At 38.7% G+C, this 25714-nt stretch overlaps 1 protein-coding gene across 3 annotated transcripts in view; it reads right to left on the bottom strand.

The window, feature by feature from the left end:
* Pms1 (PMS1 homolog 1, mismatch repair system component) overlaps window positions 1-25714 on the bottom strand; it is a 95018-nt gene that overhangs the window by 40430 nt on the left and 28874 nt on the right. For all 3 annotated transcript variants that reach the window (XM_028765773.1, XM_028765774.1, XM_028765775.1), the window contains exon 5: window positions 6573-6736. In XM_028765773.1, coding sequence (XP_028621606.1) covers window positions 6573-6736 — 164 coding nt within the window. The remainder of the gene's footprint in view (window positions 1-6572; window positions 6737-25714) is intronic.

Here is a 25714-nt window from a genome sequence, read left to right as displayed (position 1 = left end):
AGAAGAAGAAGAAGAAGAAGAAGAAGAAGAAGAAGAAGAAGAAGAAGAAGAAGAAGAAGAAGAAGAAGAAATAAAACAAATAATATTCTGCTATACTCATTGATTGGTACCTTGCTCAATCGTCATCAGAGGCTTCCTCAAGCAGCTGATGGGAGTACATACAGATACCCACAGCCAAACATTTGGGAGACCACAGGGAATCCAACAAAAGAGGGGGAGCAAGAGGAACCAGTGGGCTCAAGGATACCGATACCAGGAGAACAGGGCCCACAGAAGCAACTAAGCAGGATTCATAGGGGATCACAGAGACTGAAGTGGCAACCAAGGAACATGCATGGGTCTGTGCTAGGCCATATGTAAACATGCTGTGGTTGTTTAGCTTGGAGTCTCTGTGGGATACTAACAGTGGGAGTCGGGGTATCTCTGACTCTTTAGAGTGCTCATGGGACCCCTTTCCTACTCCTGGGCTGCTCATCAAGTCTTAATATGAGAGTTTGTGTCTCGTTTTATTGCATCTTGCTATTCCATGTTTGATTGGTATCCCTAGGAAGACTGCTCTTTTCTGAAGGGAACTGGAGTATCAGTGGATCCCTTTTCTGTAGGAAAGAGGATGTGAGAGATGGCTGGAAGGAGGGGAGGCTACTATTGGAATATATTGCATGACAGAAGAATAAAAATAAATCAGCAATAATAGGGGAAAAAGAAAGAAAGCATTCACAAATTGTCCTAACCCTAACCCTGAGTAATCTTCACTAGAAATCAGGAATCTGACACATTTGAAACTAGTGATCAACAAAATTATTTTTGTTCACATGCAATAATCAGTAATTACAATGTTATCAGACTAAAATAGCCTTTTTTATGAATATATATGCAAAACCACAAAGAGCAAGGCAGCACAGGGACTTAGTCCTTATGACTAAACCTAAAACTGTAGTGCTCCTCTCAGAAAGGGCTCTAGAGATTCTCCAGATAATATTTACTTTAAATATACTCACTGAATCCACTTTGGCTATCTCATTATTCAATATGCTTTCAAGGAACGTGGTGATGAAAGAAGAAAAATACTTCTTTCTAACATAACCATACTGGCAAGAACATCAACATTATCAGTATTCAGAGAATGTCTTGGCAGGTTAAACCTTCATAAAACGAGGGAACACCAGCTAATCCAAGTTATCAAAATAGCAAGGGTACTTCTCATATTATGTGCAATATGATTGTTTGCTTCTAATGCAGAAAGAGTAAACTCATCAGTATCATTATACTTAAGTTTTAGACAAAGACAAAAATTCTTCACAGAAACACAGAGTGATAAAAGTGAGCATGTTTACAAGAATAGCTGAGAGCAGAGCAAAGCTTAGTGTACTGATTTAGTTAAAATGTCAATGCCATTGGAAGGCTTAACAATGTATTTTAACATTTTTTGAAACATAATAGTACTGTTTTTAAAGACAAGAGCAGGTATGTAAGTTACTGATGGACACAAGTTTGAAGGTACAAAGCTTATCCTACTTAGTCTATGACTCTGGTTATAATAGCTAGCAATTTTACTATTAGATTTGCAGTAATTACCTACTATGTTCATGGTAGAACATTCTCAACACACAGGCTAGGATCTGAACTACCCCTGAAATGGCTGAAGGCCACAGAGGGAACTGAATTTGCTTCAGACGCTGTGTTCCTCCTTCCTCTATAATAAAATATAGCATATTACAAAAATACTGTTTTCCATTCTCAGAAAAAAAATGGGTATTCAGATAATCCAACATTGGTTAAGAAAATTACATAAACTTGAAAACTCAGAAGACATACACCCAATTCTAAATGAGTAAGAACTCTTCATACTATCAAATTCTTTTGTCATTCTCACTTTCACCATCCTCTTTTTATTTCTCCTTTATTTTCTACTTACATTATTATCTTTACTTGTATTCATGCTTTTTTTAAAAGAATGTGAAATTTTTATTTCTCTTCATTTCTTATTTTTTTAATCAGTCTCTCCTTACTAATTATGTTTCTTTTGACCTTGGTCTTTTTGTAACTTGGAGACATTTAACTTCTAATTACTAACTGTCCTCTGGATCCAGAGGTCACAGGGTTATTTTAGCAGGATGAGCCTCTGTCCATCAACAACCTGAGGCGCCTCAGCACAGGAGAGCTGGAAGGGTCTCAAGATATCATCTGGTAGAGCTCTCTGCCAGCAGGAACAGGTGGCTGACTCTTCTTAATTTTTTCTTTTTTAAGATGACTAAAGTTTTTGATCATCAACATTTCACATGGCATAAAAATAAAGATTCTTCTGAAAAGTTAGCAAAAACTGAAGACAGAAGCAAATATATTTAGGAATATATATGTACATACAAATATGTATGTAACAATTAATAGAAAACAGGAGAAGCCATACAAAGACAGATAAGGAGGGATTTGCAGGAGTGCAGGGAAGAAATAAAGTTATACTGTATTATAGTATGTATTATAATATACTAAAATATTATAGTAAAAGAAATAACTTGTTAATGTTATGGTTGAACATAGTCACTCACTAAAACATGAAAGAATTCCTTTGCTCACTTGGACTTGAGATTTGTACAAGGAGATAAGAATGGATCAATTTGCATTCTTCTCCACGAAGAATGCCAGTTGAACCAGTGCCATTTGTTGACAATGCTGTCTTTTTTTTCCCACTAGATGGTTTTGGCTTCTTTGTCAAAGATCAAGTGGCTACAGGTGTGTGGGTTTATTTCTGGGTCTTCAATTCTATTTCATTGATTGACCTGCCTGTCTCTCTACTGATCGGTTTTTATCACTATTGCTCTATAGTACAGCTTGAGGTCAGGGATGGTGATTCCCTCAGATATTCTTTTATTGTTGAGAACAGTTTTGCTGTCCTGGATTTTTTGTTATTCCAGATGAATTTAAGAATTGCTCTTTCTATCTCTGTGAAGAATTGAGTTGGAATTTTGATGAGGATTACATTGAATCTGTAGATTGCTTTTGGTAAGATGGACATTTTTACTACGTTAATCCTGCCACTCCATAAACATTCCATCTTCTGAGGTCTTCTTCAATTTTTTTCTTCAGAGACTTGTTCTTGTTATACAGGTCTTTCATTTGCTTGGTTAGAGTCACACCAAGGTATTTTATACTATTTGTGACTATTTCTGAAGGGTGTCGTTTCCCTAATTTCTTTCTCAGCCCATTTATCCGTTTAGTAGAGGAAAGCTACTGATTTGTTTGAGTTGATTTTATAACCAGCCACTTTGCTGAAGTTGTTTATCAGGTTTAGGAGTTCTTTGGTAGAAGTTTTGGGGTCGCTTATGTATACTATCAAATTATCTGCAAATAGTGATATTTTGACTTCTTCCTTCCCAATTTGTATCCATTTAATCTCCTTTTGAGGCCAAATTGCTCTGGCTAGAACTTAAAACCAGATACACTGAATCTAATAGAAGAGAAAGTAGCAAAAAACCTCAAACACATTGGCACAGGGGAAAATTTTCTGAACAGAAAGAACACCAGTGGCTCAAGCTCTAAAATCAACAATTGACAAATGGGCCTCATAAAACTGCAAACACTCTGTAAAGTAAAGGACACTGTCAATAGGACAAAATAGCAACCAACAGATTGATTAAGAAAAGATCTTTACCAACCCTAAATTTGATAGAGGGCTAATATCCAACATATACAAAGAACTCAAGACTTCAGAGAATCAAATAAACCTATTTAAAAAATGGGGAACAGAGCTAAACAAAAAAATTTTCAACTGAGGAATCTCAAAAGACTGGGAAGCACTTAAAGAAATGTTCAACATCCTTAGTCATCAGGGAAATGCAAATTAAATCAACCCTGAGATTCCACCTCACACCAATCAGAATGGCTAAGATCAAAAACTCAGGTGACAACAGATACTGGCGAGGATGTGGTGAAAGAGGAACACTCCTCAATTGCTGGTGGGAATGCAAGCTGATAAAACCACTTTGGAAATCAATCTGGTGGTTTCCTCAGAAAAATGGAAATAGTTCTAAGCAAAGACCCAGCTCTACCACTACTGGGCATATACCCAGAAGATTCATGTAACAAGGACACTTGCTCCACTATGTTTATGGCAGCCTTATTTATAATAGCCAGAAGGTGGAAACCACCCAGATGCTCCTTAACAGAAGAATGGATACAGAAAATGTGGTACATATACACAGTTAAGTACTACTCAGCTATTAAAAACAATGACTTCATGAAATTCGCAGGCAAATGGAACTAGAATATATCATCCTGAGCAAGATAACTCAGACACAAAAGAACACACATGGTATATATACAATGATAAGTGGATATTAGCCCCAAAGCTCAGAATATCCAAGATACAAACCACAAACCATATGGATCTTAAGAAGGAAGACCAAAGTATAGATACTTCAATCCTACATAGAAGGGGGAACAAAATAATCATAGAAGGTAGAGGGAGGGAGGGATCTGGGAGGGAGAGAGGAGGAGGGGAAAAAAGTGGGCACAGAACATGTATTGGAAGGGACAGGGGAGAAGTATAGAGTCAGGAAATTGAATAGAAACATGTAGCAGTATGCTTGGGAACTGGGGATAGCCACTAGAAAGTCCCAGACTCCAGGGAAGTGAGAGGTTCCCAGGACCCAATGGTGATGTGATGACATCAGCCAAAATATCCAACAAAGAGATAGATACAACCTGCAGCGACCACCTCCAGTAGAAAGGCGCTGTCCCCAATTGAGGGATGTGGCCACCCACACATCTCAAAAATTTTAACCCAGAAATGTTCCTGTCGAAAGGAAAGACAGGGACAAAAAATGGAACAGAGACTGAAGAAAAGGCCATCCAGAGACTGCCCTACCCAGGGATCTATCTGATCTGCAGACACTGAAACCCCACACTATTGTTGATGCCAGGAAGTGCTTGCTGACATAGCTGTTCCCTGAGAGGTTCTACCAGCACCTGACCAATACAGATGCAGATACTCACAGCCAACCATCAGACTGAACCTGGGATCCAAAATGGAAAAGCTGGGGAACGGACTGAAGGAGCTAAAGGAGATTGCAACCCCATAGAAAGAACAGTAACTACTAACTGGACCACCTAGAACTCCCAGGGACTAAACCACCATTAAAGAGTATACATGGAGGAAGCCATGACTTAAGATACATATGTAGCACAGGATGGCCTTCTCTGACACCAAAGGGAGGGAAGGGAGGCTTGATGCCTCAGTGCACAGGGATGCTAGAGGGATGAGACAGGAGTGAGTGAGTAAGTGAGTGGAGTAGCACTCATAGAGGCAAAGGGGATGGAGAGAGGGGAGATGAGATGGGGTGGTTGTGGAGGAGTAACTGAGAAGGGGAATATAATTTGAAATGTAAATAAATAAAATGATTAATAAAAGTTAATATGCAATTATAGAATAAATTTGTATACCTAAAAAAATGAATTCTTTTGTCACTCTGAGCTTTAAGTTCCTCATATCCATTCAAGTAATACTGTTTACTTCAGTTACTGCAAGTATTCTAACGTATGGAGAGGAACAACACAGTCTAAAGTGGGAAGAGACCTCAGTCAAGCGAAGAACCTGTACTCCAGGGTATGGCAGTTTCCAATCCTATTTCAACCATTTAATCGCTGTATAACACTAAGCAACACATTAAACTTCTCCGAGCTCAGTTCAGAGGACAACTGCAGACTTCTACATTGCCAGTTCATCTGCATGCTCTGTGAGAACAACAGCAGACTGAAGCACCTGGCATCCGTGGATCCTGGTACCATGCAGATCCTCACTGAAGGATAAGTCCCCACTTCCCATCTACTGCTGTGTGAGTATCCTCTCCTTCCATTGACTGCCTCAACGTGCTTATATGGAATCAAGGAAAAATGAATGTCTAGAAAAGATAAAAAACTTTGTTTCCACCAAGATTCATTACACAAGATATGAGCTGGAGTGAGCAGCCTTTAGAAATCTTAAGCAATTCTGGGTCTCAAATGGGGAAAAAGCACCACCCATCTTGACCTGCCTAAGGGACACACTCCAGAGCTGTTCCTGGATGAGTCTCTGGGAATCACTGATGGCCAGTATTAGAAAGTGTAAGGTTTGAAGAGACTTCCCATAGGTCTTCAGTACTCCTTATATACTAAAGACAAAACTGAAGGATGTGGACCAAACTTTTTACTGTCCTTGAGTTAGTTAAAAAAAGAATATCACAAGCTGCACAGTTATTTTTTTTTATAGTTACAGGAGTTGGAAAAGCCAAGATTAAGGTATTAACAGGCTGAGCTTCTGATGAATGCCAGCTCCTGGTTCCCCGTCCTTGGGTGACAGAAGACAGAAGCAGCTCTTCTGGTTTCTTTCACATAGCCAATTTATGAGGGCTCCTCATGGCCTAATCACCTCCACAGGACCAGTTTCCTACGATCGTCACACTGGGGTTACACTTTCCACAAATGAAATGCAGTTGTGGAATGTGGCAAATGTCCACTCCATGGCATGCATTAATACAGGATATACCATCTCTTCATTATGTTGCTAAAAATGTCTTATAAAATATAATAATGCTCACCTTATTATGTACAAAAATAATCCTTATGTCAGGTTTCAGGACACCGTAGCTTATGAGAAGATCCTGTACATTTTTTAGCTCATCTTTACACTTTTTAGCTGTTGAGTAAAACTGCTTTCTTACAGGTAGATTCTTAAACAACTTTAGAGCAGTTACAGTTGTACCTGTTGGCAGATAAAAACCATTTTAGATATAGAAGAACCAGCACATCTCTAAACTCACATATAATCGGTAATCAACCCTATGTATCATAAAGACCAATCCTCCTCCAAGTACAGAGGCCCCAGGGTCATCTCTAAGCTATTCTAATGCCCTATTAGACCCTTCTACTCAGGATCCACTGAGTAAACAAGAGTAATTTTATTTTTAATGGTGTAGAGAAACACAGGTTCACTAGAGTGCAACCTTAAGACATCTGCAGACAATTGAACCATGTGCAGATGTTGGTTAGTCTACATTTAGAGTACAATATAAAGGTGATAAAACACTATACAGCATATGCAATAATCTTACGCATGCCATACCACTATGAAGAACAGGTTTTCCTAATTAGTCTCTTTTTGATGTTGATTTGTTAGAAATTTCTTCTGCCAGGTAAGACTGGTCCATAATTCTTAATTTTGACTTTTCATAAAACTCTTAACTACCAACAGGGTATGTGAGTTCTTTATAGTAGAGTAGCAAGGATACTGTTCTTTCATAGACACTGTATACTGCATTCTTTACAGTCCTGTCACAAATGTATTGTTACTGTATAAACATAGCTAGGGCATTGTTATTGCAATGTCCAAGAAGGTCCTTATTTCTGTCTGACATTAGTGCCATGCACAATATAAACATATCAAAGGAGAAAATCCACCAAAAGAATATTATAATTCTAAATATTTACATACCAAAAACAAGGGCATCCAAGTTCATAAAAGAAACACTGCTATAGTTAAAATGATATATTGGCACTAAATCAGTTGATAGTGAGTGATTCAATACCCTGTTCTCATCAACACATTGTTCATTCAGACAAAAAATAGGCACAGAAATCCTAAAGTTAAATAATGTCATAAATCAAATGAACCTAATAGGTATTTACAGATCATTTCACCCAAATTCAAAAGAATATACATTCTTCTCAAGAGCTCATGGAGCTTTCTCCAAAACTGATCACACACTTGGACACAAAGCAAGTCTCAACAGATATTAAAAAACAAAAAACTTATTCCACTTAACACCACGTATTCTATAATACTACCATAAATTAAAGGCAAATATCAATAGAAACGGCAGAATGGAAACTGAACAATCCAGTACTGAATGAAAATTGAGTCAAGACACAAATCAGGAAATTAAAATCATTTTAGAATTCAATGGAAATGAAACATAACATGTCCAAACTCGATGATGGCAAGCAATGACTGCTTGTAACCGGCAAGCTCACAGCACTAAGTGATTACTGTATGAGACTTTAGTCTGCGTCTTTAGGTTTCATTTTAGGTTTCCACTGTCAGCTAACTAGACAAACACCTTGACTTCAGTGCCTGAAATTCCATGTCCTGTAATCTGTTGCAGAGGTATACCGCTAAGGTTTTTGTCTTGTTTTTCTATTGTTTTCATTCCTACTCATTTCATCCTAATAACATACTTACAAGCTTTAGAAGAACAAGAAGTGATACACAGAAAGAGTACACAGACAGAAAGAACTAATCAAACTCAGGGATAAAAGCAAGGAAAAAGAAAAAAATTCAATAAATCAATGAAATTGAGTTCTTTGAGAAAATCAAGACTAACAAACTCTCAGCAAGTTAACCAAAAGACACAAAGAAAAGAACTGAATTAATATTAGAGATGAAAAGGTTCAGAGGATCATGAAGACATACTTTAAAAAACAAAAAAATCTATATTATAACAAACTGGAAAATCTCAAAGAAATAGATGAATTTCTTGATAAATATGACATACCAATGTTATATTAACATTTTTAAAGAACTTAAACCGATCTATAACCCCCAGTGAAATATAAAGAGTAATTAAAAACATTCTGACAAAAAAAAAGTTTGAGGTCAAATGGCTTCAGAACAAAATTCTACCAGACCTTCAAAGAACTAAGGCCAATATTCCTCAAAATTTTCTGCAAAATATAAACGAAAGGAACATTTTTCTCATTATTTTTACAAAGCTACTATTTTCCCAATATCAAAACTACATAAAGATCCAACAAAAAAGAAAATTATAGACCAATTTCCCTTGTGAACATAAATGTAAAAATACTCAATAAGATACTTGAAAAAAGAGTCCAAGACATAACAAAAAGATCATCCACCATGATCAAGTAGGTTTCATCACACACAAATCAGTAAATGTAATCTGTATTATATACAAACTGAAAGACAAAAACCACATCATCCTCATTAGATGCAGAAATGGCCTTTCACAAAGTCTATTATCTCATTAGGATAAAGGTCCTGAGGAGACTAAGAATGAGAATACAGTTTTTATCAAGCCCACAGGCAACATCACTCTAAATGGAGAGAAACTCAACGTCTCCATGAAAATCAGGAACAAGGCAAGGTTAAGTCCACTGACTCCATACGTACTTATTACAGTATTTGAAGTCTTAGCTACATCAGTAAGAAAACTGAAATAGGCAAGGAAGAAGTCAGAGTATATTTATTCGCAGATGATATGATTTATACATAAAAGACTTTTAAAACTCCACCAGAAAAATCTCTGCAGCTCATGACCACATTGAACAAAGTAGAAGAATACAAAATTGCCACACACACACACACACACACACACACACACACACACACACACAAAACAGTAGCCTTCCTTTATGCAAGGAATAAACAGGCTGAGAAAGAAATCAGGGAAACACCACCTTCCACAAGAGCATAAAAACAAACAGAAAATCTTTGATAACTAATCAAGTTAGAAATATGCATAATAAAAATTTTAAGACATGAAATGAAAGAAACTGAAGAAGATAACAGAAGATGGAAAGATCTCCCATGCCCATAAATCCCTAGGATTAATACTGTGAAAATGACTATCTCATGAAACATAATTTACAGATTCAATGCAATCCCTATCAAAATTCTTACACAATTCTTCACAGATATTGAAAAAAAAAGTCAATCTTCAGCGTTACATGAAAGCACACTTTAAAACAAAACAAAATCAATGACAACAACAAAAAAAAAACCAGGATAGCTAAAGCAATCCTGAATAATCAAAGAACTGCTAGAGGTATCACATTCTGGTTTTCACGTTTTTTACAGTGCTATAGTGATTTAAAAAAAAAAAGCATTCTGTTGGCATAAAAAGGCATATTGATTAATGGGATCAAGTTAAAGAACTAGGCATAAGTCACTAAAGACACTTTGATCTTTCAAATCCCCCCTCCCCAAAAAAAGCGGAAAATATACACTGGAGAAAAAAAGATAGTTTTGTCAACAAATGGTGCTGGTCAAATTGGGTGGCTGCATATACACGAATGCAAATATATTATATCCATATCTATCAGCCTGCAGAAAACTCAACTCCAAGTGGATCAAGGGCCTCAGCATAAGAACATTCTGACTCTGATAGAAAAGAAAGGAAGGAACAGTTTTGACCTCACTGCACAGAAGATTTTCTGAACAGAACACTCTTAACCCAGGTATTAAGACCAACAATTACCAAATAAGACCTCATTAAACTGAAAAGCCTCTGTATGACAAAGGACACCATCATTAGGGCAAAGAGGCAGCCTTTAGATTGGGAAAAAGATCTTTACCAATTACACATTCAGTAGATGGTTAATATCTAAAATATATAAAGAACTAAAATAACTGAACAAGAAGAAGACAAGTAACCCAATTAAAAATGGGGAAAATAACTAATCAGAATTCTCAAAAGATTACACACAAAGAAATGTTTAACAGTCTTAGCCATGAGAGAAATGCAAGTTCAAAGCACTAAGTTTTCATCATATCCCACTCAGAATGACCAAGTTCAATAAAACCAATGACAGCTCGGCCAAACTTTTACAGCCTCTATGTATATCAATGTGTTGGTGCATTAGGAAGCTGGGAAATGTTCTACTTCAAGATCCAGCTATTGGATCTTGCCACTATTGGGCTTATATCCAGAGATACTATGCCCTTCTACAGCAAAATAGATTGCTCATCCATGTTCATTGCTGCTCTCTTCCTAATAGCCAGAAATACGAAACAGCCTTGATGTCTATTAACTAATAAATGGATAATGAAACTGAGATACATTTATACTGGGACTATTCAGCTGCTAAGAAAGATGAGATCACCAGGTTTGTAGGTAAACGATGAATTCAGAAACGAATGTCATCATCAAGGTAACCTAAACCCCAAAGAAAAAACATTTCACACTTTTTAGCTTCATATACATGTTTCAATCATAACAGCTACGTAAGTTAGGTAACTAGTAACTAACCAGAGGGAGAAGAGGATCTTCTAAGGAAGGGAAGAACATAGTGTTTTAAAGAGGGAAGGGAGAAACAGAATAGGAGGATTAAATGGGCAAGAGGATGGAAAGCGCAGGGTAAAGGAAGGACAACTAACATTAACAACTTTTGAAAAAACATATAGAATCCTATATCCGTAGAAGTTTCCTAAAATATATAGATACATGGAAAAATGTAAATGAAGTTACATACAAAAGAATTAAAAATAAAAACAAATGGAGTCATACATAATGAAAGAGAAAATGCCCTAACTAGACATCTTATATTTCTAGGGCCAGGACTAAGTTAAATCTTGTTAAGCCATTGTCTAAAGGAGACCTATAATCCCTCCTCAAAACATTGCCAAGGCTACTGGTTAACTTTCACAGCCTGACAGTAAGATCCTATTGCTGAAGACCCACTTAATTATGCAACTAACATGAAGAAATAGAACTGTTGCCAAACCAGAAGCTTACCTCTACTGACTAGTGTTCAAAGTATTTTGCATACTACCAGAGGAGAAAAATAATCATCAAAATTATGCAACTACAAAACCTTTGACCTACAAGAGTGACATGCTTATAAGATATGCTGGTGTTACAAATGTTATGCGAATAGCCAACAACTATTTTAAAACTGGATTTAAGGATCATTCTATGAGATTGAATCCATGCTTCACACTGCTTAATATAGCTAACAATATGAGACTGGACAAGCCATAGGTCTTAAGGGAAAATCTATCCTTATTATTCTGCTGCAAGGACATAGCAAGAAAGTGACTCCTAATCACTTATTGTTATACTATAGATCAGTGCATCACTAAACCCTCATTAGAGAAGTTTCTTGTTGCAGCAGATGATAATTAACATACAGATACCCCTCACACATTATCCCCAAGAGTTGAATGTTACAAACTAACCACTGATGTTTATGGTCCTTTACCCTCAGGGACAATGGGAACAATCTTGGGAAGACATCAATTAACTTCTCAAGGATTTATTGTGCATCCAGGTGTAGTAGATGGTGATAGCAAGGAAGAAATAAAAAATAATGGCATATGTAAAAAAGGAGATGCAAGCTGATGTAGGGGATAGAATTGCTCAACTGTGGTTTCCTTACATCAAAGGCTAGGCTGCGCCAATAGAAATTAGAAGGGCTTTTGGGAGTACTGGAAAACGGGTGTTCTGACAAACAGTACTTAATGATCAGAGACATAATTAATGGTACATATGTATGGTGTTGACAGAGAAGATTTAGTGGATAGAGGAGCTGATGTTAGTATACTTAACCAAATTAACAAAATTAGAAATGTAAAGGGAGACTTAACAACAGACACTAAGGAATTTCAAAAAATCATCAGATTCTACTACAAAAACCTATACTCAACAAAACTGGAAAATATGGATGAAATGGATAATTTTCTAGACAGATACCAGGTATCAAAGCTAAATGAGGATTAAATAAACCATCTAAACAGTCCCTTAACCTCTAAAGAAATAGAAGCAGTCATTAAAAGTCTCCCTACAAAGAAAAGTCCAGGACCAGATGGTTTTAGTGTAGAATTCTATCAGACCTTCAAGGAATACCTAATTCCAATTCTCTTCAGACTATTCCACAAAATAGAAACAGAAGGTACACTACCCAATTCATTCTATGAAGCCACAATTATGCTCATACCTAAACCACACAAAGACCCAACAAAGAAAGAGAACTTCAGACCAATCTCCCTTATGAACATTGATGCAAAATTACTCAATAAAATTCTAGCGAACCAAATCCAAGAACACATGAAAACAATTATCCATCACAATCAAGTAGGCTTCATCCCAGGGATGCAGGGATGGTTCAATATATGGAAATCCATTAATGTAATCCACTACATAAACAAACTCAAAGAAAAAAAACACATGATCATCTCATTAGATGCTGAAAAGCACTTGACAAAATTCGACATCACTTCATAGTCTTAAAAGATCAGAAATTCAAGGCACATACCTAAACATAGTAAATGCAATATACAGTAAACCAGTAGCCAGCATTAAACTAAATGGAGAGAAACTTGAAACAATCCCACTAATATCAGGGACTAGATAAGGCTGCCTACTCTCTCCCTATCTATTCAATATAGTACTCGAAGTCCTAGCCACAGTAATTAGACAACAAAAGGAGGTCAAAGGTATAAAAATTGGGAAGGAAGAAGTCAAAATATCACTATTTGCAGATGATCATAATATACTTAAGTGACCCTAAAAATTCCACCAGAGAACTCCTACAGCTGATAACTTCAGCAAAGGGGCTAGATATAAAAATTAACTCAAATCAGTAGCCTTCATCTACTTAAAGGATAAACGGGCTGAGAAAGAAATTAGGGAAACGACACCCTTCAGAAATAGTCACAAATAATATAAAATACCTTGGTGTGACTCTAAGCAAACAAGTGAAAGATCTGTATGACAAGAACTTCAAGTCTTTGAAGAAAGAAATGAAAGAAGATCTCAGAAGATGGAAAGATCTCCTATGCTCATGGACTAGCCGGATTAATATAGTAAGAATGGCCATCTTGTCAAAAGTAATCTACAGATTCAATGCGATTCCCATCAAAATTCCCAACTCAATTCTTCACAGAGATAGAAAGAGCAATTCTCAAATTCATTTAGAATAACAAAAAACCCAGGATAGCGAAAACTATACTCAATAAGAAAAAAACTTCTGGAGGAATCACCATTCTGACCTCAAGCTATACTACAGAGCAATAATGATAAAAACTGAATAGTTTTGGTACAGTGACAGGCACGGAGATCCATAGAATATAATTAAAAACCTAGAAATGAACTCACATACCTATGGTCACTTGATCTTTGACAAAGAAGGCAAAACCATCCAGTCGAAAAAAGATAGTATTCTCAACAATTTGTCCTGGTTAAACTGGTGGTCTGCATGTAGAAGAATGCAAATTTATCCATTCTTCCCTCCCTATAAAAAGACCAAGTCCAAATGGATCAAGGACCTCCACATAAAACCAGATACACTGAATCTAATAGAAGAGAAAGTGGGGAAAAGCCTTGAACACATGGGCACAGGGGAAAGTTTCCTGAACAGCACATCCATAGCTTATGCTCTAAGACCAAGAATTGACAAATAGGACCTCATAAAATCGCAAAGCTTCCATAAGGCAAAGGACAGTGTCAATAGGCCAAAACCACAACCAACAGATTAGGAAAAGATCTTTACCAATCCTACATCTGATAGAAGGCTAATATCCAATATATACAAAGAAATTAAGTAGTTAAACTCCAGAGAACCAAATAACCCTATTACAAAATGGGAAACAGAGCTAAGCCGAGAATTCTCAACTGAGGAAACTTGAATCTCCGAGAAGCACCTAAAGAAATGTTCAACATCCTTAGTCATCAGGGAAATGCAAATCAAAACACCAGTCAGAATGGCTAAGATCAAAAACTCAGGTGACAGCAGATGCTGGCAAGGATGTGGAGAAAAAGGAACAGTCTTCCATTGCTGGTGGGATTGCAGGCTGGTACAACCACTCTGGAAATCAGTCTGGTGGTTCCTCAGAACACTGGTCATAGTACTACCTGAAGACCCAGCTATACCATTACTGAGCATATACCCAGAAGATGCTCCAACGTGTAATAAGGACATATGCTCCACTATGTTCATAGCAGCCTTATTTATAATAGCCAGAAGCTGGAAACAACCCAGATGTCCCTCAACAGAGGATTGGATACAGAAAATGTGGTACATTTACACAATGGAATACTACTCCACTATTAAAAACAATGATTTCATGAAATCTGCAGGCAACTAGATGGATCTAGAAAATATCATCCTGAGTGAGGTTACTCAGTAACAAAAGAACACACATGGTATGTAATCACTGATAAGTGGATACTAGGCAAAGAATGTGGGATACACATGATACAACTCATGAAGTTCAAGAGGAAGGAAGACCAAAGAGTGGATGCTTCAGTCTTATTTAGAAGGGGGAAATAAAATAATAAAGGGAAGTAGAGAGTAGGAGTGTCTTGGAAGGAAGAGAGGAGGGGGAAGGGAAAAAGACAAGCAGAATCAGGTATGGGAGGAGATGGAGGAGATGTATAGAGGGTCAGGAAATTGAACAGACATGTGTAGCAATGGGGGGTGGGAAACTAGGAGTAGCAACCAGAGAGTCCCAGATACCAGGAAAGCAAGAGCCTTCCAGGACAGCCACAGGGAAGACATTAGATGAAATACTTCACAAAGGGGCGGGAAAACCTGTCAAGACCATATCCAGTGGTTAGGCATGGCCCCTTGTTGAGGAATGGGGCCAACCACCCACCTCCAAAATTTTAACTCAAAATTCTCCTGTCTAAAGGAAATACAGGGACAACGAGTGGAGCAGAGACTGAAGGAAAGGCCATCAGAGACTGCCCTATCTGGGGATCTCACATGTGGACACCAAACCCAGACACTATTGTGGATGCCAAAAAGTGCTTGTTGACAGGAGTCTGATATAGCTGTCTCCTGAGAGGCTCTGCCAGAGCCTGACCAATACAGATGCAGATGCTTGTAGCCAACCATTGGACTGAGCACGGGGACCCCAATGGAGGAGTTAGGAGGACTGAAGGAGCTGAAGTGGCCTTATCTAGCATCAATGGGAGGAGAGGCCCTTGGTCCTGTGAAGGCTTGATGCCGAAATGTAGAGGAATGCTAGGGTGGTGAGGTGGGAGTGGGTGGGTGGGTGAGCACCCTCATAGAAGCAGGGTAAGAGGGTGATGGGATAGGGGGTTTGCAGAGGGGAACCCAGAAAAGGGGAGAACATTTGAAATGTAAATAAATAAAATAGCCAATTAAAAAAAAAAGTCCTATGTCTTTTCTATACAACCAAACTCCATTACCTGGTGGTACTAACCCTAGGGGGTACCAAAAGAAATGACATCAGCAGATGGATGTTTTACATCTTGCAGAATCTGGAAAGTAAAAATGTGTATACCATTCAGTTGACACGTACTCAGGGTTTCAATGGGCAATTGCTTTAATTTCCAACGGAAGCTGATTGTATAATTATACACTTATTAGAAAAAATGGCGGAATTCCACTTCCCTTCCGCCCCTTCCTGGTCCTTTGGGCTGGGGCAGACATAGAGTTGGTCTGCTCCTGTGGAGATACTGAATCTTGAACCATCCTATAGGAGCCACTGCACTCAGAGCACCCGGTAAGAACTCCATCTCACTCCCTAAGCCCCAGAGTTACATCTGGGAGCCAGGGACACTCAGGACCCACCAGCTACCCAAACCTCGCCCCTCCAGAATTCCACTTCCCTTCCGCCCCTGCCTGGTCCTTTTGGCTGGGGCAGACACAGAGTTAGTCTGCTCCTATGGAGATACTGAATCCTGAGCCATCCTAGAGGAGCCACTGCACTCAGAGCAGCGGAGGAACCACTGCTCTCAGAGCAGCAAACACTGAGCTTGTTTGCACTTTGGAGACATTGTATCCTGAGCCATCCTAGAGGAACTACTGCACCCAGAGCAGGATTTCCAAATCCAAGAGGTGGCCTGAGTCCCAGGAGTTCTTCCACCCAGGAGATTAGGATCATAAGACCACAGAAACATCTGGATTCTGAGGAGCTCTGCAACAAGCAAGATAACTGGAAATACAGACTCCAGTCTTACACAGTGAGGGTAGGTAACACTAGAGTTAACCAGATGGCGAAAGGCAAGCGCAAGAACATAAGCAACAGAAACCAAAGTTACTTGGCATCATCAGTACCCAGTTCTCCCAATATAGCAAGCCCTGGACACCCCATCACACCAGAAAAACAGGATTCAGAATTAAAATCACTTCTCATGATGATGATAGAGGATTTTAAGAAGGACATAAGCAACTCCCTTAAAGAAATACAGGAGAGTACAAGTAAACAGGTAGAAGCCATTAAAGAGGAATCACAGAAATCCCTTAAAGAAATGCAAGAAAACAAAAAGAAGGAATTAAACAAAGACATTCAGGATCTGAAAATGGAAATAGAAAAAATAAAGAAATCTCAAAGGGAGACAACCATGGAGATAGAAAACCTAAGAAAGAGATCAGGAGTCATAGACGCAAGCATCACCAACCGAATGCAAGAGATAGAAGAGAGAATCTCAAATGCAGAAGATACGGTGGAAAATATTGACACAGTTGTCAAAGAAAATGCAAAATGCAAAAAACTCCTAACCCAAAACATCCAGGAAATCCAGGACACAATGAGAAGACCAAACCTAAGGATAATAGGTATAGATGAGAATGAAGATTCCCAACTTAAAGGGCCAGGAAATATCTTCAACAAAATTATTGAGGAAAACTTCCCTAACCTAAAGAACAAGATGCCCATAAACATACAAGAAGCCTACAGAACACCAAATAGACTAGACCAGAAAAGAAATACCTCCTGTCACATAATAATCAAAACATCAGATGCACAAAACAAAGAAAAAATACTAAAAGCAGTAAGGGAAAAAGGTCAAGTAACATATAAAGGCAGACCTATAAGAATTACACCAGACTTCTCACCAGAGACTATAAAAGCCAGAAGAGCCTGGACTGACATCATACAGACCCTAAGAGAACACAAATGCCAGCCCAGACTACTATACCCAGCAAAACTCTAAGTCACTATAGATGGTGAAACCAAGATATTCCATGACAAAACCAAATTTACACAATATCTTCCCACAAACCCAGCACTTCAAAGGATAATTGATGGAAAATGCCAACACAAGGAGGCAAACTACAACTAGAAAAAGCAAGGAAATAATCTTCCAACAACCCCAAAAGAAGATAGCTATACAAACATAATTCTACCTCTAATAACAAAAATAACAGGAAGCCACAATCATTTTACCTTAATATCTCTTAACATCAATAGGCTCAATTCCCCAATAAAAAAAATGTAGACTATCAGACTGGATACACAAACAGGACACAGAATTTTGCTGCATACAAGAAACACACCTCAGTGACAAAGATAGACACTACCTCAGAATAAAAGGATGGAAAAGAATTTTCCAAGCCAATGGTCCCAAGAAACAAGCTGGAGTAGCCATTCTAATATCAAATAAAATCAACTTTCATCCAAAAGTAATCAAAAAAGATATGGAAGGACACTTCATACTCATCAAAGGAAAAATCTACCACGGTGAACTCTCAATTCTGAACATCTATGCTCCAAATGCAAGGGCACCTACATACATAAAAGAAACTTTACTAAAGCTCAAAACACACAATACACATCACACAATAATAGTGGGGGATTTCAACATCCAACTCTCAGCAATGGACAGATCATGGAAACAGAAACTAAAACGAGACACTTTGAAATTAACAGAAGTTATGAACCAAATGGACTTAACAGACATCTATAGAACATTTCATCCTAAAACAAAAGAATATACCTTTTTCTCAGAACCTCATGGTAGCTTCTCCAAAATAAACCATATAATTGGTCACAAAACAGGCCTCTACAGATACAAAAAGATTGAAATAATCCCTTGCATCTTATCAGATCACCACAGACTAAGACTGGTCTTTAATAATGACAAAACCAATGGAAAACCCACATGCACATGGAAACTGAACAACTCTCTACTCAATGATGACTTGGTCAAGGAAGAAATAAAGAAAGAAATTAAAGACTTTTTAGAATTCAATGAAAATGAGGACACATCATACCAAAACTTGTGGGACTCCATGAAGGCAGTGCTAAGAGGAAAACTCATAGCTCTAAGTGCCTACAAAAAGAAACTGGAGAGAGCACACACTAACAACTTGACTGCACAACTAAAAGCTCTAGAACAAAAAGAAGCAAATGCACCCAAGAGGAGTAGAAGGCAGGAAATAATCAAACTCAGGGCTGAAATCAACCAAATAGAAACAGAAAGAACAATACAAAATATCAACAAAACCAGGAGGAGGTTCTTTGAGAAAATCAACAAGATAGATAAACCCTTAGCCAGATTAATCAGAGGGCACAGAGACAGTATCCAAATTAATAAAATCAGAACTGAAAAGGGAGACATAACAACAGAAACTGAAGAAATTAAAAAAATCATTAGATCCTACTACAAAGGCGTATACTCAACAAAACTGGAAAACCTGGATGAAATGGACAACTTCCTAGACAAATACCAGGTACCAAAGTTAAATCAGGAGCAGATAAACCATCTAAATAGTCCCATAACCCCTAAGGAAATAGCAGCTGTCATTAAAAGTCTCCCCACCAAAAAAAGCCCAGGACCAGATGGTTTTAGTGCAGAATTCTATCAGACCTTCAAAGAAGACCTAATACCAATTCTCTTCAAACTATTCCACAAAATAGAAACAGAAGGAACACTACCCAATTCGTTCTATGATGCTACATTTACACTCATACCCAAACCCCACAAAGACCCAACAAAGAAAGAGAACTTCATACCAATCTCCCTTATGAACATCGATGCAAAAATACTCAATAAAATTCTAGCAAACCGAATCCAAGAACACATCAAAACAATCATCCATCATGATCAAGTAGGTTTTATCCCAGGAATGCAGGGATGGTTCAATATTAGGAAATCCATCAATGTAATCCACTATATAAACAAACTCAAAGAAAAAAACCACATGATCATCTCACTAGATGCTGAGAAAGCATTTGACAAAATTCAACATCCCTTCATGATAAAAATCTCAGAAAGATCAGGAATTCAAGGCCCCTACCTAAACATAGTAAAAGCAATTTACAGCAAACCAGTAGCCAACATCAAACTAAATGGAGAGAAACTTGAAGCAATCCCACTAAGATCAGGGACTAGACAAGGCTGTGCACTCTCCCCTACCTATTCAATATAGTACTGGAAGTCCTAGCCAGAGCAATTAGACAACAAAAAAGAAGTCAAAGGGATACAAATAGGAAAAGAAGAAGTCAAAATATCACTATTTGCAGATGATATGATAGCATACTTAAGTGATCCCAAAACTTCCACCAGAGAACTCCTAAACCTGATAAACAACTTCAGCAAAGTGGCTGGTTATAAAATCAACTCAAACAAATCAGTAGCCTTCCTCTACATGAAAGATAAACAGACTGAAAAAGAAATTAGGGAAATGACACCCTTCACAATAGCCGCAAATAATATAAAATACTTTGTTGTGTATCTAACCAAACAAGTGAACGACCTGTATGACAAGAACTTCAAGTCCCTGAAGAAAGAAATCGAAGAAGATCTCAGAACATGGCAAGATCTCCCATGTTCATGGATTTGCAGGATTAATATAATAAAAATAGCCATCTTGCCGAAAGCAATCTACAGATTCATTGCAATCCCCATTAAAATCCCAACTCAATTCTTCAGAGTCAGAAAGAGAAATTCTCAAATTCATTTTGGAATAACAAAACACCCAGGATAGTGAAAAATATTCTCAACAATAAAAGAACTTCTGGAGGAATCACCATCCCTGATCTCAAGCTGTACAGAGCAATAGTGATAAAAACTGCATGGTATTGGTACAGAGACACGCAGGAAGATCAATGGAATAGAACTGAAGACCCAGAAATGAACCGACACACCTATGGTTATCTGATCTTTGACAAAGGAGCTAAAACCATCCAGTAGAAAAAGGACAGCATTTTCAACAAATGGTGCTGGTTCAACTGGAGGACAACATGTAGAAGAATGCAAATCGATCCATTCTTATTTCCTGTACAAAGCTCAAGTCCAAATGGATAAAGGACCTTCAAATAAAACCAGATACTCTGAAACTAATAGTAGAGAAGGTGGGGAAGAACCTTGAATACTTGGGCACAGGGGAAAAGTTCCTGAACAGAACACCAATGGCTTAGGCTCTAAGATCAAGAATTGACAAATGGGACCTTATAAAATTGCAAAGTTTCTGTAAGGCAAAGGACACTGTCAATAGGACAAAATGACAACCAACAAATTGGGAAAAGATCTTTACCAATCCTACATCTGATAGAGGGCTAATATCCAATATATACAAAGAACTCAAGAAATGAGACTCCATACAACCAAATAACCCTATTAAAAATAGGGTATAGAGCTTAACAAAGAATTTTCAACTGAGGAAACTCGAATGGCCGAGAAGCACCTAAAGAAATGTTTAGAATCCTTAGTCGTCAAGAAAATGTAAATCAAAACAACCCTGAGATTCCATCTCACACCAGTCAGAATGGCGAAGATTAAAAACTCAGGTGATAGTAGATGCTGGCAAGGGTGTGGAGAAAGAGGAACACTCCTCCATTGTTGGTGGGACTGCAAGATGGTGCAACCACTTTGGAAATCAGTCTGGCGGTTCCTCAGAAAATTGGACATAGCATTACCTGAGGATCCAGCTATACCACTCCTAGGCATATACCCAGAAGATGCTCGAACACATAACAAGGACATATGCTCAACTATGTTCATAGCAGCCTTATTTATAATAGCCAGGAGCTGGAAATAACCCAGATGTCCTTCAACTGAGGAATGGATACAAAAAATGTGGTACATTTACACAGTGGAGTATTACTCAGCTATTAAAAACAATGAATTCGAGAATTTCCTGGGTAAATGGATGGAACTAGAAATTATCATCCTGAGTGAGGTAAGCCAATCACAAAAGAACACACATGGTATTCACTCACTGATTATTGGATATTAGCCTAGAACCTTGAAATGCCCAAGATGCAACTCACAGGCCACATGAAGCCCATAAAGAAGGAAGACCAAGTGGGGATGATTCGGTCCTTATTAGAAGGAGCAACAAAATACTCAAGGGAGCAAATATGGAGACAAAGTGAGGGACAGAAACTGAAGGAGGGGCCGTCTGAAGACCATTCCACCTGAGTATCCATCCCATGTGCAGTCACTAAAGGTAGATGCTGATGTGGAAATCAGGAAGTGCATGCTGATAAGAGCCTGATATAGATGTCTCCTCAGAGGTCTGCAAGAGTCTGATATATTCAGAGGCAGATGCTCACAACTAGCCATTGAACTGATCATGGGGTTCCCAATGGAGGAGTTAGAGTGAAGACCATTGGAGCTGAAAGGGTTTGTGGCCCCATGAGGAGAGCAACAATACCAACCAACCACAGCTCCCAGGGTCTAAACCACCATCCTGGGAGCACTTAGGGAGGGATCCATGGCTTCAGCTGTATATGTAAAAGCCGAAGGCCCTCCTGGGCATAGGTAGGAGAAGAGATCCATGGCATCATGAAGGCTGGATGCCCCAGGTGGTGGGAATTGGAGGGTGGGGAGGTGGGAGTGGGGGGATAGGTAGGGGTACATCCACAGAGAAGCAGGAGGAGGGGTGAGGGGATAGAGGATTCCTGGGTAGGTGGGGGATGGGGTAAGGGGACAACTTATGAAATATAAATAAAACATCCAATAAAAAAAAAGAAATAATGGCGATTATGGTATTCCTGCACAAATTAAAATAATGCTCCTGCTTATGTCTCCAATAAAATAAACTTATTCTTTGCATACTACAATAAAGCATGGTATACCACTCAATCTCATAGGACAAGCAGTTATAGAAAGAGCCAGAGTAAACACTCCCAGGTACAGACTACACAATACTTTGTTAACTTGATACTCTTAATTTTGGTTAAAAATGGAACAACAGCAGCTGACCACTGGGTTCTCAAAAAAAAAACTGAGGAACTAAAGCAACCAATACACCATAAGGATTTGTTGACATTAGAATGGATATCTGCAATACTTTTACGATGTAGACTTACTTATGTTTATATAGCTACAGGGAATGAAAAAATATGGTTACCAACAAAAAGATTACATCTGACCAGGGAAAACCTCTTACCAGCTGAGAAGTGATTGATAAAAAGACATTTTTTAAACAGAAAGGGAGCTATGAAGTGGAAATTTCTGGTTTCTTTGAAGACAAAGTTGTGATATGTGAGGTTTTTCTGGAAACTACCTTATGAGAAGATGTTTTTGCTGAAGCAGACATGTGGGAAGATGTTTTGCTAAGAACAGACACATGTGTTTCTCTGGACCCAGCATAGAAAAGGGGCTTATGATGTTTGGCTAGAGTGGATGCTTGTGAGAACACATAATGTTTGGTAAGGCTATAAACACAGAGCAATGGACAGTAGATGGCACTGGATGGTACTGGCACGCCTTGCCTTCTTTGCTGATCATTGTTGGGCTTTGCTGATGCTAGTCTTTACCTTATCATTCTTTGTTGGTCATCGTTTGTCACAGCTTTATAGATTAAAAATGCACCAAAAAACTTCTGGTGGTGTTGCAGTGGCTTCTTGCCACTTACTATTAGCAGAGCCTTGTGGTTTCTTCTGGGTGGCCTGCTATTGGTGATTTGTGAATGGTGTTTCTAAGTGGATTGAGCTGCTACTACTGATTCCTGTGAACTGAGCTGCTGATATCCTGACAATACAGATTGGATTTGCTCTAAAGAAGTATTTTTAAACAGGTCCACATCCTCCTTTGCTGTATTACCCTTTCCTTTCCACTACTTGTGATGGGTGGTGGGATAGAAGGAGTGTTAAAACATTTAAGAACACGTATTAAAAGTAGGTTTTGAACAATCGAAGCCTACAATCTACCCTTATTATTCTATGTCTTAGTTAAGCTTTTACTGCTGTGAACAGACACCATCACCAAGGCAAGTCTTATGTAGACAACATTTAGTTGGAACTGGCTTACAGGTTCAGAGGTTCAGTCCATTATCACCTAGGCAACAGCATGGCAGCATCCAGGCTGGAATGGCGCAGGGAGAGCTGAGAGTTCAACATCTTCATCTGAAGGCTGCTAGTGGAAGCCTGACTTCCAGACAGCTAGGGTGAGGGTCTTAAACCTACACACATAGTGACACACCAACTCCAACAAGGCCACACTCCTAATAGTGTCACTTCCTGGGCCAACCATATATAAACTATCACATTCTGCTATAAGGACACAGCAAGAAGGTGACTCCTAATGACTTATTGTTATACTATAGATCAGTGAGCTCAACCCTCATTAGAGAAGTTTCTTCTTACAGTGCCTGGTAATTAACACAGAGACTACAACTGGACAATGTCAAGAGAGTAAGACTCTGGAATGCAGTGTTAAATGTGCATCTTTATCAAACCCCTCTCCCTGAGGGCTTAGGCATGTGTGCAGAAGAAAAGGTGGAAAGATTTAAAAGACAGAAGTGGTGGGTGACTTTAAGGAAATAGTGTCTTCCAGACTCGACAGGGCTATATCAGGATACAAAATCAGTACAGGTTCAAACTAGACCAATTTCCAGCATGGAGATGGGAAAGTGAACACAAAAGTCCTATCCCTAATCAAGAAGCTATTTGCAATTGATATCTTCTGGTAATAGGAAAATCAGCCTTCTCCAGTAGAATTGTCTCTAGGTGTATCACTTGCATCCCAGGACAGGCCTTTTCCCTTGAATAATTGTCCAACACAAACATTTTTGGCATGCTTGTTTTGATGTCTTACTAGCTACTTGTTTGTCTGTTTTGACCTTTTAAATTTTTTTCTTTGATAGATGGAGAGGAGAAACAAAGCATAAAGTTGGGTGAGGTAGGAAAGTGAGGAGTGTGGTCCCTGTTCTGCCTCACTGCTGGGGTGTGAGTGCTGTGCAGGCAGACAAAACAAAATGCAGAGGCATTAGGCTACTAACAGGTGAGAAACAAGACAGGCTGAGGTTGAGGAGGCAGGGTTCCCAAACTCCAGGGTGTCCAGTTGCCACTGGAAACTGAGTGGAATCAGGAATGAGGTGGCCTCTTGGGGAAGGGGAAACTCTGGCTTAGCTCAAAGGTAAGTCTCTGTGTCTGGAAGGCAGAGGGCCCTTCTGTGGGAGACTTAGGTGGCATGGCTCTGTAACACAAAAGCTCTCCCCCATGGTGGGCCCTGATGAGAAATAGTCTTTGCTTGTCCAAACTGTTTATTCATTGTTCATCATGGAAAATGGGTGCATGCCACTTACTCAGGGTAGACCAGATGTTAAATAACATTTTCAGGAAAGAATGTTTGGGAAGAGAAGCTCATTGGCTAAAACTTCAGGGCCCATCTAGATACCTCATCAGCATGGAGAACTGTGTGTTCTGTGACTAGTTGTCACGATCCTTATGTGGGGTGTTGTGGTCACGTGCTTCAGGGTAGAAACCAAGTAGGGAGTCGATTAAACTCCTACTGTTCTCAGAAATAAGAATTTACTCGGGTCTCTGAATCTGCTCAACCTTCCTAGTTTTTGCCTGGTGACACCGTTCCACTTGCCCCACAGGTGAGGAACTGAGGGAGGGGAAAGAATATAATCAAAATATATTACATGTAAAATTTTATTAAATTAGGAAATAAAAAAAAGAAAGAAAAGAACTCACTCAGAGGGTGAAAGCTATGACTCACTAGGTAAAGAGCTTGCTATGCAACATGAGGAACTAAGTTCAGATCCCAGCAACCACACAAATGGCTGACAGTGGCATAAGGCAAGTAGAACAGGCGGATCCCAATGGACCCACTGACCAGCCGGTCTAGTAGAAACTGTGAGCTGCAGGTTGGTAGTAGACACTGTCTTGAAATGGGAATATATCCAATATTGAACTCTGACCTCCATATGCAGTCACAGAGCCAAATAAGTGTACCTTCACACACACAGACACACACAGACACACACAGACAGACACACACACAGGGACACACACACA

This window comes from Grammomys surdaster, unplaced genomic scaffold (assembly GCF_004785775.1).
Source record: "Grammomys surdaster isolate TR1022 unplaced genomic scaffold, NIH_TR_1.0 165, whole genome shotgun sequence".
Taxonomy (NCBI): domain Eukaryota; kingdom Metazoa; phylum Chordata; class Mammalia; order Rodentia; family Muridae; genus Grammomys; species Grammomys surdaster.
The sequence above is the reverse complement of the archived record's forward strand: the minus strand, read 5'-3'. Positions and strand labels throughout refer to the sequence as shown.